The 20836-nt window shown below is 44.7% G+C and overlaps 1 protein-coding gene across 9 annotated transcripts in view; it reads right to left on the reverse strand.

Moving 5' to 3' along the window:
• ASPH (aspartate beta-hydroxylase) overlaps positions 1–20836 on the reverse strand; it is a 226948-nt gene that overhangs the window by 7761 nt on the left and 198351 nt on the right. For all 9 annotated transcript variants that reach the window (XM_058699669.1, XM_058699672.1, XM_058699666.1 and 6 more), the window contains 3 exons: positions 12992–13127; positions 6936–7027; positions 6413–6546 (listed from right to left, as the gene is read on the reverse strand). In XM_058699669.1, the coding sequence (XP_058555652.1) occupies positions 6413–6546; positions 6936–7027; positions 12992–13127 (362 nt within the window). The remainder of the gene's footprint in view (positions 1–6412; positions 6547–6935; positions 7028–12991; positions 13128–20836) is intronic.

Raw genomic sequence — 20836 nt, forward strand, 5'->3', positions numbered from 1 at the left:
CACGGAGTGCTTTTACCACACAGCACTCTGTAAATACAGTCCGGACTGTATCTAGGTGGACTGCTTTCACACTCAAAACCACAGAAAGATACACTTTTATTCTTCTCCCATCTCACAGGCGAGGAAATCAAGGCTTAGAGAGATTATGCAAGTTGGCTAAAGATGGAGTGAAAAGCCTTGGAGGACTGGCCCAGGAACCTCCACATCATTTAATATTGCCATAGCAAAATGGATGCCAACTTTCCCATTTCTCGACCATCACTTCAACAAACGAAATGTTTGCGCACGATTCGTACTGCATGTGGGAATCGCCATTCCCCGTGCAGGGATCGCTGCGTATCTGTGTGTACGAATGCTAACCAGAACAGGGGCTAAGAGACTTCACTGGACGTCTTTAATTCACCAAGTTGCTCAGGGAAAGGAAGAAAGGGGACAAAATGTTACTATTTAGTAACAAATACTCAGGGAACACATCCAGGTAAAATGCCATGTTCGACCTGCAATCCCAGGTGCGCAGGCTCGGGTGGTGACTTATGGATGGGTAAGGTCACGTTACAGTTGGGCTGGAAGACGGTCACGTTCTGTGAAAGAGAAGAGCTATGATGTCCAAAGGAAAATCCTCAGATTTTAGCTTCCTGGACTCTTTGTGAAAAAAGAAATGCTGTCTATGAACAATTCATGGTGACTTTAAAAAATTAAGTCTTTCTCTCACTGTTAACATGTTAGCAGGCTTTCCACATAATCTTCCTAATTAAAAACTTGAGAGATTAATGGAAAGAGTATGCTACAAAAACACTTGAGGTATGCTGTGGTAGAGGGCCATTATTTCCACAGCAGCAGAAAGAGGCATCACAGGACTTCTTGCCAACTCATGTCTTCAGCGTGCTGCTGACGTGACACCCATGCACATTTTCCTGACGATCTGGTGGTCCTGTCCAATATTTTTGGCTGGTAAGTTGCAGGCAACAAGCCTGAGTCTCCAGGAGAGCCACACAGTCACTCTTCTTTCCCGCAGCCTGGTTCCAGCACGTCCTGGAGACTCAGTGGAAAGAATTCCCGTGTGCGATCGTCCAGAGCTCAAACAACTTGGCCGCTCCATGGGAGTAACGATGAGTTCTGCTTGCCAGTGGCACATTCATCCGCCGACTCAAGTTCATTCAGCTTTGGGTGGCAATCCTAAATGAGCTCACTTGACAGACCACAAAGCAGGGCTTGTCAGGGGTGACACAAATGGCCCGGAAATGGAGATTCTCCAGCTCGCTGCTTGGCCGTGAAGACCAGCCTTCACACTGATTGCCTTTCAAGTCCAAGATGATCTTAATTTTGTAGCCACCACCAACAAAACCCCAAAAGCCCAGAAATGTGTAGTTAGATGCCGTGGGGTTGAGGCTACACAGACTTTCAAACCAGCCTGCTTGAGACCAAACCTTCGTTCTGATATTGTAGCGGGTTGAAGGGTGGCCTCCCCAAAAAAGTATGTCCACCTGGAACCTGTGAATGTAAGCTTATTTGGAAAAAGAGTCTTTACGGTTGTAATGAAGTGAAAGATCTTGAGATAAGACCCTCCTGGATTAGGCTGGGCCCTAAATCCAATAGTAAGTGTGTTTATAAAGAGAAGGGGAGAAGATATAGGGGGAAGGTGTGTCGTGTTGGCAGAGGGAGAGATTGGAGCCATGTGTCTACAAGCCGAGAGATACCAAGGAATGCCAGCAGCTACCACAAGCCGGGAGAAAGGCAGGGCACGGACCCTCCCTCAGAGCCTTTAGAAGAAGCCAACCCTCCTGACACCTGACTTTGGACTTCTGGACTCCAGAGCTACGAGACAATGAATTTTCTGTTGTTTAAAGTCATCCGGTTTGTGGTAATTTGTCATGGCAGCCTCAGGAAGCTGACACAAACATCAGCGTTTCTTGAGCTGAGTGACCTCGTGGAAGTTACTTGGCATCTTCACACCTCAGTCTCCCCAGTTACAAAAGAGATTTCAATAATCCCTTAGGATTGTTGTGAGGATTAATTAATAATATAGCGCCTGTGGCATGCGAAGAACTACTTCGTACAACAAGCACGCTCTCGATCACTACTGTGTTCCTCCTCCTCCTCCTCATGGACACACACATGCGGTATGGAGAAGCATCTGGACAGTATCTTGGGGTATCAAGATCAAACATAATATTGACTTTTTTCTATTGTGCTTCTCTGTGTTTTACAAATTACGTACAAGGAATGTGCATCACGTATCAGTTTTACAGTCAGAGGGCACTTATTAATGTTAAGTGATCATTTTTATTTGTAACGATAAAAGGCCACGTAGCTGCGACCTCATCGTCAGATAAAAAGAGCGCGGCTGTTTGTCTCCAGCGACGGAATATTTAAACGAGACGCGTGCCAGCAGGACTCACACGGCGCTGGAGGAACAGCAGTGTGATTATTCACACCTGAGAACTACGATGCACAAATTGCTACGAGCAACCTCCTCTTTTGGGAGTCGAGAGGCTCTGAAAATTGCTTCCTGTTGCCTAGCGCAAGGGAGCCCGATTTCTTGGTCTATGTGTTTCTCTTTCCACACTAATAGTATTTCTACACTAACAGCATGACACTTCCAGGTTTCATATTTCAGTATTTCTGTCTTCAGAGTCTAGAAACTGCCTGTCTCCCATCCAGATACCCAGCTGTTTTCCCCATAGGCATCACACAGTACTTAAATGGAGCCACTTCCCTTATGAAAAACATGAGTTTTGTAACGAAGTGCTTGGCCTGACCCAACCGTTCTTGAGTGAAGGCTTACTGAGGATGAGAATGTAACACAACATAAAACTCAAGAGAAGGGGCGCAGACAAGGCTGTTGACCAGCCGTCATGGGACGTGGAAAGGCATCGATGCTGTAGGCTCTTCAGGGAGGAGAGAACAGGAAGCACTTCATCCTCTGCAAAATCGCCTCCCTGACCCAACCACAGGTAGGTGGGTGGGGAGCACTCTTAAATTTGTTTTTTAAGTTTATTTATTATTTTGAGAGCGAGAGAGCGAGATTCCCAAGCAGGTTCCATGCTGACAGCGCAGATCCCGATGCGCAGCTTGAAGTCACAAACCGTGAGATCATGACCTGAGCTGAAATCAAGAGTCGGACGCGAAACTGACTGAACCACCCAGGCGCCCCAAGGAAAGCACTTTTTACTAATCACTGCAAAATACACCATCTGCAAATTACTGTTTTCAACAGGTACTTACAGTCCGTGGAAATTGAGGGGCGGCCAAGTGAACGTTCTTTCTCAAGCTTACCGAGGCCGGTGCAGGACAGACGCTACTTCCTGTAGGTCAAGACCGTTAACCTAATCATGCTTTCAGCTTGAGGGGAGGGCCTGGCAGTCCCTTTCTTTGTCAAGCATGGTCACCAGGCGTCTGCTGGGAGCCTGGTGTGGGGAATGCACTGTGGACGTGCCGCTGGCACGGCTCTCCCAGTGCCGCTCCTGCAGTTTGAGCCCTGCTGGGCTTCTTGTTCAAGCTTCCGGCACTCTCTACCTGCTCCCCTTCCTCACTGCCTCACTCTTTCCAGCTGGGCTTCTTGCTGCCTCAGGCCTCGGATGACAAGGATCAGTTCATATGTGTCTTTCTCCCTACCTGTTCGTAAGTGGACTTTTGTTTAGTGATGTTTTCCCCCAGAGTATCTATAAGCAGGACAGACGAGAAAATTTAAAAAATAAACAGAAGGCAGGATGGAGGGAGGGAAGTAGATCCAGAGACAGGAATAACAAATGACAAACTTCCAACCACAGGCAGTACTCAGGAAACAGGCCTGGTGCTCTTCCCCGTCTTCACTGCCCACGGTTATTTGGTCTCGTTCCCCGGCATTCTCTCCGTTTCCCTGGGTCCCCCATCACGTCCTCACCCTGTTTCCCTTTGGTGGAGAGCTTGTGCACACAGAGTCCCCAAAGGCTTGACAAGGTCCATTTCATCTTGGGAGAAACTTCTTCCTGTCCAGCTGTCTCTGATTCTCGTCCTGGTTCTTCCCACCTCTGCCCTTGGCCGCCCCACCTCCCTGGTGGTTCTCTTTCCTCCTTCGGTCTTCTAAATGTGGATGGGTTCATGGAGTCTCAAGTTTCCTCCAGAACCTGCTAAGTCTGCCTCTCCAACCTTTATGTCCAGACATGGCTTCTCTCCCGAGCTCCAGGCATCTCTATCCAGCTGACTCCTGGATGTTTCCATTACTGTCTTCCAGTAGCAACTTAAATAAAATATATATAAACACTGAACTCATTACCCATTTCCCTGAACTTGCCTCACACCTCCCAAGTTCTCAGTATTCGCTAAAGCATCAACAGTCTCCTTCTGACCCAAATGGACACACGCCGAGGCATCTTGGACTCTCCCTCCCTTACACCACACTCTTGAGTCAAGGCGCATAAGATCTCCTGTACCTGCCCGTTACTCTCCCTTTGCTTCCAGCATCCCGAGTCCAGCTCTTCTTGGGTGGGCCACCATGACAGAGTGCTAACTGTTCTTCCTGCCTTCCCGCATCCTCCCCGCCATGGCTTCCAGAGTAACTTCCTGACAAGAGTCTGATCCCACTGTGAAATACTGATCAAAGCCTTCTTTAATTGGGCTTCTATTCTGCTTTCATTTTCCAACCGTATTCTATGTGTGCTGTTACAATTTTTAGCCAAGAAGGCCGTTAGACGAGGGTGGCTTCCACGCCTTGGCAGCCTACGTAGGCAAACTGAAGTCTAAGCCAGAGTCAATGCACCTGAATCTGAGAAAGTGAAGCAGAAGAACAACTGATCACAAACAGCCAACCGGGTTTTCCGAAGCAGGGCCAACTGCTTACGCAGTATCTAGTCAAATACTTCCTTTGCTTGGCTTCAGCATCTTCTCTCTGGAAACCCTGCCCTCCAGCTCCTGCCCTGGGGCACTCCTACCCACCTTTGCTTTGACACTATGCAATGTGAATCGATGTATGCCCAAATGAAGTCTCGAAAATTTTAATGTGCATCAGTTTACTGATGTATACTGTTGTATACACTCGTGGTTGCTGACATCACTTCATATTCTCCCTATGTGCCCTTTCTCATTTTTGGCTTCTGTGCCTTCACAGATCCTATTCTTTTAGCCTGAAATGCCTCCCCCTGCCCCAGCTTTCAATGTCCAAACCCTTCCTGTCTTTAAGAGTCACCACTGTCAAGATTCTCAAAACCCCAGCAGCAAATGAGCTAGCTGCCCATTGTCTCATCTGTAGCATTTTTATCTGTACTGCTCTTATGACTCCGACATTTGAGCCTGTGGTATGTCCCTGATGAAGCACGTCTGGCAGAGGAAAGCCCTATCTGAACCTCCAACAGCACTCTGTGTCGCTACGCCTCATGTAGGACAGGCAGGTCTCTGCCAACAACCAAACGAACAACTCAAACTACCTCCCGAATAGGAGGTACCTCCCCGCCCCATCGGACCTCTACTGAGGACCCTGAGAAATGACTAAGAAGATAGCAACCTGGTTTCTGCCCTCCAGGAGCTTCTAGCTCACAGAGATTAGGCGAACATATGCCAACTGATAAAAAGCAATGGGAGATACAGAATAGGATTACTGAGAATCTATACTATATACGCACTCAGAAGTCAGAAGAGAGGCTCCTTTGTATGAAACGACATTGGATCTTAGCAATAGGCTTATTTTGGATGAGTGTAAAGAAGGGCATTCTCGGTGGCCGGAGTAATAGGATTAGGACAGCAAAAGGCACAGGCAGAAGGGCCTAACATTCACCACATCCCACTCATGTTAGGACGTGGGCTCGGTGCCTTGTATGTATTATTTCATTTGATCCTACAATAATCCTGCAGAGCAGACAGCATCATTGCCAATTTCATAAGTGAGGAGGCTGAGGTTCGAAGGGATTAAGGAATGGGCCCAGGTTGTACAGGATTAGGTGGCAGAGCTGGGGTTTGAAAAAGGCAGCCTGGGATTGAAACACACAGCCTGTTTCTGTTGCCCCATGCTGCCTCCCCTAGAGCAACGCACGTAAGTATCACTGGGCATTTTCTTCAGGAAGGGGGACCCTCGGCATTGATGGATAATTCAAGTTGTAGAGCAATAAACACAATGTGTAATATGTATAGGGCTCAGCACAAGATGGTTGGTCCTGAGTGCAAGTCTGTCCATCCAGAAAGAGAAGCGAGAAGGCTCTTCACTGAGATGACAGTGGTGTGGGGAGAAATGATTAGGGAGGGCGGCCCTAGACCTGAGGAGTCCCTCCAGACTCACGGAAAGCACAAGGAAGGGACACAGACTAGAGTGTGGATTAGTATCACCCACTCCAGCCTACTTCAGTTACAAAGGGAGAGAAATAACCCAACTGAACACAGACTGGTTGTAAGGAACACCCCTCTTCAGAGGTGATACGAGAGGAAACGATGGCAGGAAACATACTTGCTCTCGTTGGCACATCGGATCTTGCAGCCTTCCTTGGGAATCACCAAGCCCAGGTGCATCCGGAGCCGGCAGTTGGTGGGGCCCGTGTGCGGCCACACGTGGGTTCCCGGGTGCATGACGGAATACTTGATCTGCGCAGAAAAAGTAACACACCGGTCATCCATGCATCGAGGGGTGGAGGAAATGCTACATTAAAGTGACCGCAGAAAATCACTTGGGAAAGTAATTACTTCTTCCAAGAAGGAATTACTTGGGAAGACTGAGAATGTATATTCTTGTCTAGTTTCTTTGTGAAGGAACTGAAGATAAGGACTCTCATTTTCCACGAAGCGATAAACACTGAACATCTTCCACCCTCAGCTCTGCCATCGACCACACGGAATGGCGTTTCGTTAAAGAGAGAAGAAAAAAAGAGGCCTTTGTTTGGCCCAAAGAAATAACTGTCGCTTTATAAACATTAGCATTCCTTTATTCCTAATAACTGTGTTCTTCGGGTCACCAAAGACACGCTAGGTACTACCTGTCCTCTTCGGCACCCTGTTGTCTCGGGGAATTTATCGAGTAGAGAACAGGTTTTAGGAGCTCCTTTACAGGCATTTTCATTTTTTCTTCCTAGAAGAAGAAATGGTAAAACCATCGTTAGAAACAAATCACAGTAAAATTTTAGCTCATCCTGTTTTGCCCATGGGCAATCTGTATCGTCACCCGCACTGGGAATGAGGAGGCTGAGCAAACACAAGAAGACAAAGCATAAAGTGTCTTCCACCAGCAGACGAGCAGGGCAATGACCAGAAATCTCCACTCAGCGTTGGGCGACTTGACTAAGGATGTCTAATGGACAAGGTGAGTGCCGAATCCTATTTTTCTCCCGGTGACAGGCAGAATAATGCCCCCCTCCCAAGGGTGTCCATGTTGCAAGCAGGAACCTATGAATATGTTATGTTACATGGCAAGGGGAATAAAAGTTGCAGAAGACATTGAGATTTCTAATCAGCCGACCTGAAAATAAAGAGATTGTCCTGGATAAAGTGGATGGGTGTCATGTCATCAAAGAGTCCTTCAATGTGGAAGAGGGAGGCAGAATAGTGTCTGAGTGATACAGAAGGAGAAAGACTTGACCGGCCACTGCTGGCTTTGAGGATGGACAGCAAGCTCAAGTCAAGGAATGTGGGTAGACTCCAGGAGCTGGAGCCTCCAGAGGGAATATGGCCCTGAGGACACTCTGATTTTAGCCCAGGGAGACCACTGTAGACCTCCAGACCTGTGAAGGTAATACATTTGTGTCATTTGAAAGCCACTAAATTTGTGGTAATTTGTTACAGCAGTCACAGGAGACTCCCTAAGGAAAAAACCAGCTTATGTTTCTAACCTAAAAATGCATTCCTAGGACTATAGCAAAGAGTTACCTGAACATTTTTCATGGGAATTCAATGTCATTCTCATTGTACAGATCATTCTTCATACGTTGATAAAGAAGAGGATGTAAATGAAGAGGGGAAGGCGTCTCTGAGAGACAATGTTTTTCTATAAGTGACAGTGTCAGGAGCACAGATTTTGGGACATAGTCTTAAGCATCCTGAACTATATAAATTTCTTCACCATTGACAAAATAACTGTGTTTTAGAAAAGACATGCTCAGAAATGTACACGGCATTATTTGCTCTCATGGAAAAAAATGATGGATTTTTTTTTTTTTTTTTTTTTTTACAGATAGAAAAACTGTAATTCCCTATTCAAGAGTCCTACAAGGGACTGCTACATCTAAAGCTGAGTTTAACTTTACTTAATTTTTAGTTGTGTCCCAGGATAATCATATACCAAGAATAAAATGAGTTACAAGGAATGCAACTTAAAGGTATTCTCCTTGGGGTGCCTGGGTGGCTCAGTTGGTTAAACATCTGACTCTTGATTTTTGCTCAGGTCATGATCTTACAGTTCTGTGAGTTCGAGCCCCACATTGGGCTCTGTGCTGACAGTGTGGAGCCTGACTGGGATTCTATCTCCCTCTCTCTGCCCCACCCCTGCTCTCTCTCTCTCAAAAATACATAAATAAACTTAAGAAAAAAGTGTTTTCTTCAAATGGACCCCAATGTTCTAGAAAACAATGTCTATATGTACAGTAGCTTTTCCTAAGTAATCTTTTTGCCCCTTGAGTAAAGTATTAGTTGTTATTTTTAGTGATTAATGGAGTTGAATGATAAATGGCAGTTTGGCCAAACAGATTCCTGTATCATGTCATCATAAAGCATTTTTAAGCCTAGCTTCCCATGACTTCCCATATGCAGGATCTGGGGATGGCCTGGTAGAAAGCCCCGATTCTGGGTTCTGTGCTTTGCAGGCAGCAGTTAAGTGAAGTCTGGAGGCTTCAGGAACAGCCAGAAGTGGCTGGACTTTCCGTGGGCGCGGTAGTGAGGACTGAGCAGGTGCCCCGTAGAGAGCAGGTGTGTTGTACCTTAATGAAGGGTAACCTAATGGATTGGGTTTCACTAGGACTGCCACTTGGTCAGGGCTAAATCTGAACATCTTTAGCCTTGGAAGACACTGTAAACACATATGTAAACACACATTCTCCATGTAGTAGATGCTTGGCATTCGTGGATTTCCATCGGCAGCTTTAAGTATTCGCACATGATGGTGAGCATTTAGGAAGGCAACCACAGTTCCATGGTGCTCACGGTGGGCCAGGAACCACCTGACATACTCAAAAGGACTCATCTGATGCCTACAACTCCTGGCGAGGGAGGTGCCGTCAGAGCTGTGTTTTAGAGAAGAGGAACTGAGGCACAGAGAGGTGACACAGCAGGAATTCAGCCAAACTGGACCCAGAGTCCATGTTCTTAACCATGACCCAAGTAATCATGACCTAAGACCGCCCCTCCCTTACTGTTATTATTGTATAACATACGGTTATTAGGTAGTAAAAAAGTAGTACCACTCTCACTTAGTGGATAATTGTGTACCAGATCTTTCGAGAGCATTCACTGATTCTAGTAACAACCCCATACTGGAGGCACGGTTCTCATTGTTCTTTTTCGGATGAGGATCTGAGGCTCAGAGATTCAGGAACATGTTTGCATCACACAACTAACGAATGGTGCAGCCAGGCCTCCAGTTTGGGGTTGCTGGTCTCTAAAACCTCTGCTTTCAGCATAATTTACAACTCGGTCACATCACGGGTTAGAAAGCAGCTGTGAAAAGCAGCTCCCTCAGCTGAGGAGAAGACTGTCCAGCGGCGGGATTCAGTGTGGCCTTACTGCTGTCTGATTATTTCTCACCATGTTTAAACTAACTCTGAAGAAGCGATGGACTTGGGAGAAGATGGCCCTAGAAGGAGTTTTATCAATGCAGATTTGGAAGAATCAGTTGGATATTTCATTTACATGTGAAAATACTTCATAAGAAATATTCACAGAGGTGGGATGTTTAAAGGTCTTGGGTTTTGTCTTTCTTAAGTTTCAAGGCTCTGCTGGGATAACAACAGGTTCATCTTGCACGACGAATCTGACCAACTGTCAGCGGCTCCCTAGAACACCGTGTTGAGAAGGACTCAGAGGTTCAGTTCGAGCTTATCCAGAAAGGCTACTGAGACTGGTTAGCCCTGTCTCCTATGGGCTCGGGAAGAAAAAGTGCACACATATGGTGTATTTGCCAACTACATATTTTAGTGTTCACTGCTGGTGATGATTGATAAGTACGAGCAAAAGAAACACTCCATGACATTCACTTAGCAATTTGAAAACACATTTTTAGGGAAAAAAATAACTCATTATTTACATTTGTTGATTCTTTTCCTCCAAGTCCAAACAGTTGTCCCTTTAAAAAATTTTTTTTAATGTTTATTATATTTGAGAGAGAGAGACAGAGAGCAAGCAAGGGAGGCGCAGAGAGGGAGGGAGACACAGAATCCGAAGCAGGCTCCAGGTTCCGAACTGTCAGCACAGAGCCCGATGCGGGGCTCGAACCCACAGACCGCGAGATCCTGACCTGAGCCAAAGTCGGTCGTTCAACCGACTGAGCTGCCCGGGCGCCCCAACAGTTGTCTCTTTAAAAAGGAATAAATATTCTTCAGCCTTGATGATGTTACCTGGAGACCCACCACAAGACCCAGTACCATTTGGAGAAAAATGGAATTTCCAGCCATAGCTTTATGGCCTTCAACCATCTAGCAGCATCCTCTCCTGACTAGACTAGAGGACCACTAAGTCAACTAATTCAGATACTCAGCAGCCTCTGTGTGTGGACCTGAGCTCTCAGTGTGGCTGAGACCGCCCTGCTGCCTCTCTTCCTCATATCTCCCTCCACCGCGCCCCCGCCCCCCACCACAGGATTCTCTCTCCAGTTTTTGTGCCACAGGGCCTGAGAGGGCACCTGGCTTCAAGGATTCCACCCTGCGTCCGTGCAAGCTATGGTACTAGTTGTCTTCGAAATTCTTTAAACTGTGAATGTGTTCGCAGAAACTGGCTCCTGGATTCCTCCCAGAAGCCTGGAACCACAAACGAAAGGCCACAAAAAACCTTAACAAAACTTCCTAAAAGAGGAACCATGTGACTTCTATTCTCTTAGGACGCACACACAAAAAAATACAATTAGAAATTAATTTCTGTGTAATTAACTGCAACTAATTGGAAAACACATACTTATGATATCCACCGCCCCGCCCCCTGCCCCCCCCCCCCCCCAATACACACACGGGTCAACTATTTTGAGTCAAAATGGAAATCAAGCGAGAAATGCAGTCACTCTCTGGAAATAATACAAGTGAAAAATATCACATATTACAGCTTAAGGAATACATTTTGTCACATTTAAATTTTTTTTAAATGTGAAAATTTAAGTCAAAATATTGCCTTCAACCAAATCTTGTCACCATCATTTTTTTCTTGCTTGCCTAAAACATTTATTTATTTATTTATTTATTTATTAATTATTTTTTAAGTAGGTTCCACACCCAACGTGGGGCTTGAACTCACAATCCTGAGACCAAGAGTTGCATGCTCCAGTGACTGAACGAGCCTGGCACCCGGCTTGATAACTTCTATCTGCCTATAATGCCCTGCCGATTTCAACTTTATCAAAGCACCTGTTTATAGCAGGGACTGTGGTTCTGGAAATTACTGCCAGGAGGCCTGCTGTACTGAAGCACTGTTCTAGGAGGGCATAAGGACGCTGGTGCAGAAGCATATTAATGCCACCGAGGCATCAGATGAACTGGTGAATGCTTAAGGCCAACACAATTCATGCATTCTAGTGAGTTGCCAGCAGACAGATTTAGCATGTTGTTCACATAGTGACCCTGTCACTCCCTTAAAAAAAAACCTTGCTGGCAAGAAAGCTGACAGTCTCTAACAATCATGCGATCTCTCTTCTGAGAGACTGTCTTTGAAAATGTTACTGAAGTAGCTCTTCTTCTCTTCTGTGCAAACCATTCTGAGAGCACAAGAGAGGAAAATGTGCTTACTTGTCCTTCAATGTAAGCCCCACCGCCTGTCCTCTCGATTTACTTGGTGCCGCGGACTCTTCACCATGGATCTGTTTCTGGATGGCTGTTAACCCAGGTTGACTTGATTTCTCAAGAAGAGAATTGGAAAGAGCCTTACACATAAAATCCAATGCTCCTCATTTTACAGGACAGATTGATATATTCACTCATTGAACACACACATATTGGAGTCCCGTGTATGTGCCTGAGCCCGGGTTCAGCCCAAGGAATGTTCGGTGGAATGTGAACCACTTCCTATTCTTGAGGAGCACAGACACTAGTCATTATCTCCTGTCACTCTGTCACACCTGTCACTCTGGACTGTGATCATCTCCGACCCATGGTGACTCCATCTTGGCACGCGACATCATCTCCGTGCTACAGAGCAAATGAGGCTCTGGGTAGGTCCTTTCTAAGATAGTAATTAGCGCATGGTAGACTTTCAGTTAAGCCTACACGGTTAGTCTTTGTAACATATCATTTTTAAAAAATGTTTATTGATGTTGGAGAGAGAGAGAGAGAGAGATAGTGAGCAGCGGAGGGGCAGAGAGAGAAGGTCTGGGACAGGGGATCCGAAGCAGCCTCTGTGCTGACAGCAGAGAGCCTGATGTGGGGGCTCGAACTCATGAACCATGAGATCATGAGCTGAACCGAAGTCAGAGGCTTAACATATGAAACCACCCAGGTGCCCCTGTAACATGTCATTTAATGGGAAAGACCAGATGAATCAAAATACTATTTATATATTTATCCAAATACACATGTGAACACACACACACACACACACACACACACACACACACACACACCAGTAAATGTTCACATGTAGTTTAAAGAAACAATGATGGGTTTATTTTTGAGACAGAGAGAGACAGAGCATGAACGGGGGAGGGGCAGAGAGAGAGGGAGACGCAGAATCTGAAACAGGCTCCAGGCTCTGAGCCATCAGCCCAGAGCCCGACGCGGGGCTCGAACTCATGGTCTGTGAGATCGTGACCTGAGCTGAAGTCGGACGCTTAACCGACTGAGCCACCCAGGCGCCCCAACAATGATGGGTTTAGATAACGTATTTTTTCATCTAGAAGTCAGGAGCTCACCTTGCTGCCACAGCGTAAACTGACTCCAGTCGCCTTTCTCCCTCAGGTTTTCATCTTCAGGCAGGAAGAGGCCTTTGGCTTTGTCCATCACTGCAAGGCCTTCATCGCGGATTAACTTCCAGTTTCTTTCTAAGGACTAGAAGGAAGATTCTGGTGTTACTGGACTGAAAACATCCCTGGGAGTCATTATAATGACTCTCAGCTTTTTGTTTGTTTATCTGATTCACACAGTAACGAAACTTGTGCTCTCAACTACTTGCTTATTTCAATTTCCTCTGGGACTTCTTGTCAAGGGTTTAAAAGAAGCCCTATCATTTTTGAGAACTGAATGCCTTTGCAGCATAAAAATTTCAATAACCCCTCAGACAACAGTCCCCTCCAAAACGTAAGTGTCTTGTTTTTTTAAGATCGTAAGCGAACAAGACCATTGCTCTTGCTGGTCCTGGCACGTGTGACCCTGCATGTCACACCCCGGCATCCAAAGTGGCTTGCAAATCACAGAGTTCATCTTCCAACAGAGGTCCTCGGGAAGATGCCATTCAACACGGTGAATGTTAATCACATTTTAAAGACATTGGAAACGTGTCCATTGGGACTTTTGATGAATTACAGAGTGAACAGCAAAACAAAGCAAATAAATGCCCTCGTGTTTAGAACTCAGCCAAACAAACCTATTTCTTTGACTTCTTATTTATAAGGGTGGTTAGCCCTGGTCAGAAAGTGGGCTTAGGACCAGCACAGCCTGGAGTGGCCAGGCAGATGCTGGCAGACCGGCGGAAGGAGCATTCTGGAGCTCTCGCCTCCTGGTAATCCTCACTACCACGCTGCGATGTTGACGAGGGCAGGACAGAGAGCAAAGTAGGCTGGAGTGAGCAGGTGGAGTGGCAAACGAGAACTACCCTCAGAAGAAAGAACAAAACCTGCTTTCCTACTGTACAATGAGACTAATCGTACAGCTAAACCAGGATTTTGAAATGTTAACAATGCCCAACATTTCTAGGTTAAAAGGAGGTGGATGGAATAGTTGAATATATGGGTACATGGATAGAGAGGAACACAGTACCTGGTTTCAACAAGGATCAGGGCTCAAGAGCATGGAACCAGAACTAGTAAGTTACAAACAAAGAGGAAAATTTTGACACACAAAAAATGGAAACAACAATTAGCGCTCCCCGAAAAGGGATTAAAGGTACCTTGTAAAACATGGTTCTCTATCTTTTGAATCAATCAAGCGAAACTGGTTGACCGATTATCAGACAGAGCAAGGCATGAGATAATGTGTGAAGTGTTTTTTACCAACCCGTGCTTTATGAATTCATGATTCAATGTAGGAAGAAAGATAAGGAGTCAGGAAGGCTGCATAGGCAGAGGGCCCTGAGAGACGGGTGCCCTCAGAGATTTGTATGAAAACATGGTGTGAACTTTGGCCAAACACTTGTTATATCACGTGACATTAAGATATTCCAGGGCAAGACCCAGACTTTAAGATTACTGATTTTCTACTTTTTTTCCCCCTCCGTTTCTTTGAGTCTACCGGCTTATTTCTTTTTTAAATGTCAGCTTTGGGGCGCCTGGGTGGCGCAGTCGGTTAAGCGTCCGACTTCAGCCAGGTCACGATCTCGCGGTCCGTGAGTTTGAGCCCCGCGTCAGGCTCTGGGCTGATGGCTCGGAGCCTGGAGCCTGTTTCTGATTCTGTGTCTCCCTCTCTCTGCACCTCCCCCGTTCATGCTCTGTCTCTCTCTGTCCCAAAAATAAATAAAAAACGTTGAAAAAAAAAATTTTTTTAAATAAAAAAAAAAAAAATAAAAAAAATAAATGTCAGCTTTGTTGAGGTATGACTGACACGTAAAATTGTAGGATACTTAAAAGCGTACATTGTGGTGATCTGATGTAAAGATACATTGTGAAAGGATTTCTTCCACCTGGTTAATCAACACATTCATCACCTCACAAATTTATCTTTCATTTTTTAACTTTTAAATGTTTTGCTGAGAACATTTCAGTTCTACTCTCTTAACACATTTTAATTAGACAATACAGTGTAATCAACTACAGTCACCATGTTAATTAGATCCTCAGACCTTATTCATCTTATGGATGAAAGTTGATACCCTTTACCAACGTCTCCCTATTTCCTTCACGCCCCCCCCACCCCGCGCCCCACGCCACCCTAGCCCCTGGCAACCACTTTTCTACTCTCCATGTCTAGGAGTTTGACTTTTTCTTTTTTAAAATTTAGGTCCCACATGTAAGTGATACCCTACATTATTTGTCTTTCTCTGTCTGGCTTATCTCACTTAGCATAATGCCCTCAAGGTCCATCCATGTTGTTGCAAATGGCAGGATTTCCTTCCTTCTTATGCTGAATAATATTCCAGTGTGCGTGTGTACATGTGTGTTTATGTGTACGTATATCACATCTTCTTTATCCATCCGTTGATGGACACTGTGGTTGTTTCTCTGTTTTGGTTATTTTGGATAATGGTGCAACGAACATGAGAATGCAAAAATCTCTTCCATATCTCACTTTGGATATATACCCAGAAGGAGGATTGCCAGGTCATACGGTGGTTCTATTTTTAATTTTTTGAGGAACCTCCATATTGTTTTCCACGGTGGCTACACCAATTTACCCATTTTACGCTGCTATTTCTGTGAGACCCACCTATTGATTTGTGTCAAAATCCAAAGCTGTGGCTACCATCACACTGATTCACGCTGGTGCTGTTCATCAGTAATTCCAACGCTACTTCATCCCAAGTAGGTGATTCATAAATAGCAAGTCAAAGACAGAATTCCAATAAAAAGATACTCAAAAGCCCCCACTTTGGCATGATGGTCGTTTTCAAGAAACCCAAGGTTATGGAAAAGAAAAGAAAATGCTCCCCGTATATTCACATCTTCTTAAATGGACCGATCGCCAACACTCCTTGTGGCTATTGGAATTTGTTCAAGTTGATGGATAATTCGGTTAGACTCGTGTTAAACTAGCACGCATATGAGGGGAGAATGACCTTTCTAACACATGAAGTTGCTTTTCAGATGAGGTTATGGGAGCCTTACACAGCAGGCTCTTCCCTTTTTCCCTCCTGGTATTTTAGAAGTTTCCTTCATCTCTTCTTTTTTTTTTTTTTTTTTTTTTTTAATTTTTTTTTTTTTTCAACATTTTTTATTTATTTTTGGGACAGAGAGAGACAGAGCATGAATGGGGGAGGGGCAGAGAGAGAGGGAGACACAGAATCGGAAACAGGCTCCAGGCTCCGAGGCATCGGCCCAGAGCCTGACGCGGGGCTCGAACTCACGGACCGCGAGATCGTGACCTGGCTGAAGTCAGACGCTTAACCGACTGCGCCACCCAGGCGCCCCATCCTTCATCTCTTCTGAAAGCTGATGTTAGGGAAATCGTTGCAAACAGCTGATCTTTAGTTACTAAAACAGGGCCCTGAAGCCCTAAGGAGAATGTTAAAGGGAAAGCATCACTACACACAACTATTTTTTATTTATTTTTTATATTTGTACTAAATAAAATTTTTAAAATTTTACTTACAATCAGGCTGCCTTTCACCAAAGTAATGAGTGTACTTGTTTTTTTCAACTCTGGAAAGATACGGTACGGTCTCTTTTATCGGTGTCAGGGAGAAATTAGGGATGGGACGTGGGAATTTTATTTTTAGGCATAAATCGAGGAACCACATTGTATAAAATCCGCATGATTACAGGGGACTACACACCAAACCTAATTACGCAGTGTGTGTGTGTGTGTGTGTGTGTATGACAAAGAGAGAGAGAGAGAGAGAGAGAGAGGAAGGATATGGATTTCTCTATAGCAATACCACTCAGATGTCCAACAGGAACTTGAAAGCTCACACAGACCAGGCCATGCCTACCTTTTTAAAGGACTCATCTAAAATATTACTTCTTTGATCCTAAATACACCCATTTCATAAAACCGAGAAAAGACACTGACAAGGTTGATACTTGCGTTGGTTGCCGAGAAGATAACAGCTTGTAATTCACGTTCCTTCTTGTGGCAACAGAGACTAGAGAGCACAGAGATCGGATTGTTGTTACGCTACATGGCTTCATAAACCCATCACGGGCACGTGACTTTTGCTAAACCTCACTTACATTTGGCAGTCAAGTCATCTCGACGTGGTGTCCCCAGCTTCGAGCCTCACTAATCCCACGACATACTACAGTTCTCCTGTTTCTCCTGAATCCAACCCCCATCCCCAAGCAGTTCAGGGCATGGTCCTCATGTCCCAGATGTTCTCCTCATTCACCTGGATGGTATGCTTTTCTCTTCAACATCAAATTAGGTTAGGTCCATTTTTATTTTTATTTATTTTTAAAATTTTATGAAAACATTTTGCTTTAATGTCTATTTATTTTTGAGAGAGAGATAGAGCGTGAGCAGGGGAGAGGCAGGGAGAGGGAGACACAATCTGCAGCAGGCTCCAGGCTCTGAGCTGTCAGCACAGACCGAGAGATCATAACCTGAGCTGAAGTTGGATGCTTAACCGACTGAGCCACCCAGGTGACTCAGATGAAGTCCATTTTTAAAGTCTTCTCCCAAAACAGATTTCTTGTACAACGTCTTTAAAGAAGCAAACTAAAGCCAAACTGATTCTTCTAGTTAAATAGTTAAATTTCTCTCCATATTTTTATTCTTAAAAACACACATTTGGGGGGCACCTGGGTGGCTCAGTCAGTTAAATGTCTGAGTTTGGCTCAGGTCATGATCTCACGGTTCGTGGGTTCGAGTTCCACGTGGGGCTCTTTGTTGTCGGCATAGAGTCTGCTTCAGATCCTCTGTCTCCCCCCCCCCGCTCTTCCCCTACTTGCACTCTATGTCTCTTAAAAATAAATAAACATTAAAAAAAATTAAAAGAATAAAATCAAACATTTTAAAAAGTCAAATATTACTGCAGGTCTTAGAATAAAAGCAACAGTCTCTCACTCGATTCTTCCCCCATCCTGAGTCCAACCCCAGTGAATTCCTTTGAACGCTTCTATTAGGAAAAGTAACAAGTTAACAATCCGATGTCTTCTTTTCCCTCTTCTCCATCTTGCAATACAGTTAATTTCACGAGTCTTTCGTACATCGGCGTAAATTCACGTTAAGGTTTTATAGTGTTATCACAACGAGGGATCGTTCACCCCTGAGTAGTACTGTAGTGACACTTCATTCCACATTTTTCCCCCTTTCCCTTGGCTTCATTCTGTAATGCACTTAGAGAATTCTATAGCACTAAAAGGGTGATAGAAAATCTCTTGGTACCATTCTGCCCTTTACCAAACACACCATATAAGCCACTCCTTTCTTCCTCTCTTTTTCTGAGGATAACGGTGCAGTAGCCATCGGCCTTGCTTTGACCTGGACTGGCTGTTGTCTGGGCCTGCAGGGCAAGCATCAGCAGGGAACTTCGTCTGGCTCCTGCCAGGTACTGGCCTTCCTAATTATTGCATTCTAGCTGTTCCCAAGAACGCAGGGTACGGCACAGGTAAAACTAAAATTCTGAAAATATCTGAAGCTATATTTACATCTGATTGAAGGCGGGGCAGTGCCCCGAATTCTAGGCAGGAAATACTTTCTCCTGAGAATTCTGAAAGCAATGCTACATTATATTATAATTTAGTGTTGCTGTTGGGAAATCTGAACTTTTAGGTGCCTTTTTTTTGGGGGGGGGGGGTCCCTCAGAAAACTTTAAAGGAAGTCAGTACAGAATAGTAGGTATGGAGCTAGACTGCCTGGTTTGGAAATCTGACTCTCCCACTTACCAGCCATGTGATATTGAGCAATTTACTTGTCCACCGTGCCTTGAGAGTGAAATATTCCTACTTCCCTCAAGAGTCTCTAAATTAAATGTGCTGAAAGTATCATTGCCTAAGCACAGCAATGATAATGAGGATCTTAAAATCTTCTCTTTGTTTCCAGCTTCTGGAAATTTCCTGGAACTATGCCTTAGTGTAAGTGCTGGTCACTTACCTGTCCCTTCAATATGGAAACTCATATTTTTCAGTTGTATTTCTTTAATAATTTCTTCTCCATTCCTTCCCTATTCTTTCTGGAACTTCTTTGGTTTGTTAAACTGAGCTTCTAGTTTTCCTAACTTCCCTGTTTTCCTTTAAAAAAAAAAAAGTGTTTTTAATGTTTGTTTATTTTTGAGACAGAGAGAGACAGAGCACCAGCCGGGGAGGGGCAGGGACAGAGGGAGAATCTGAAGCAGGCTCCAGGCTCTGAGCTGTCAGCACAGAGCGCGACACGGGGCTTGAACTCACACGCCGAGAGATCATAACCTGAGCTGAAGTTGGACGCTTAACTGACTGAGCCACGCAGCCACCCCTAACTTCTCTATTTTCAATTTGTTTTTTGTTTTCCCTTCTGGGAGATTTTCTTGACTTAGCTTCCAGTGCTGTTATGAAATTCCTACTTTTGCAAATCATATTCCGTACATTTCTGAGACAGCACTATTTGGGTCTTGTTTCCTTTCCACAGTATCCTACCTATTCTTTTTTCCCAGTCCCTCACAGCTCTGAGGGTCTTACAGATATTATTTGTGTTGGCATCTGCTTCCTGCGTTTTCCGTTTCCCCTGAGCTACAGTACTCCTTTTGCTTTGTTCTTTATCTTCTTTCACACTGGGTGTCCTGCAGGAACTGAGACAATGATCGGGAAGTGTGAAAGGGGAGGGTCTAGGGTTGGCAGGCCTCAGGCTGGGTGGGTGGTTGGGGGCATCATCAAGCCAGTTTTTTCACTGAGCATCTGAAACGAAGGCAGAGAGAGGCCTGTTCTTGGAGGCCATGCAAGTGCCGTAGTAGCAGCTACCTTCGATTCCTTCTCTTTGGAAGCCCCTCTGCCATCACTTGGGTTTGAGCTTTCTTGGGCTCGCCAAGTCAGATACTTCTCTCTTACATTTTCAGAAGACAAACAAAAAAACATGCTGACGCTGTTCATCTGTTATTGTCTCTCTCCTGCTTTTTTTTTAAAGTCATTTTTAAAAATTATTTTATTATCATTTAAGAGATTTCATGTGGGAAGTATTAAATGTATCGCTCAGTTCTGCGTAATCTTTCTTCACTCATATATTCTACAGATCTCTAAATGTGGATTGTTATTTATTTACCTTCTTTTCTCATAGGCTAGAAGGGACTTGTGATATATAATCTGACCTTCCAGTAAAACTCAGAAACAAAATCTTATTAGCCTGCAAAACCCTTTATTAGTCCCCGGAATGCCTCTTCAAAACCTCACCACACTCAAAGTGATGACGTTTCACAGGACGGAGACAGGCAGTAGAGAGAAGAAAAAAATTTCTCGACATCATATTTCACATTTTAAATCCAACTCTGCTACTCCATATATTGATTGATTGTCACCCTAATTTCTTTTCAACTCTTGGGTGGTGAACGCCCAATTCCACGATGTGGTCAGATGATGACAGAATCGATTATGATGCTTGAAGTCTGACATAAGATCACTTTAATTTCGTCTTAATCAAGCAGCATTCACCTAACTGAGCTTTAAATATTTTTTTCTATGTAGGAAAATAGAACTGCTCAGAGAAATGTTTTTGCTAAGGCAGTAAGTAAACACTGCAGATTGCTAAGTAAGGAGACTTTCTTCACTAATGGTATTAGCTTGCGTAGGCTGCCATAGCATATAAATACCGCAGACCAGGAGAGTTAAACAATAGAAAGCTATTGTGTCACAGCTCTGGAGGCTGGAAGTCCAGGGTCAAGGTGTCGCAGGGTTGGTTTCTTTTGCACTCTCTCTCCCTGGCTTGTAGAAGGCCATCTTCTAGCTGTGTCCTTACCTGGTTTTTCATCTATGTGTGCCCACATC

This window comes from Neofelis nebulosa, chromosome 14 (assembly GCF_028018385.1).
Source record: "Neofelis nebulosa isolate mNeoNeb1 chromosome 14, mNeoNeb1.pri, whole genome shotgun sequence".
NCBI lineage: Eukaryota > Metazoa > Chordata > Mammalia > Carnivora > Felidae > Neofelis > Neofelis nebulosa.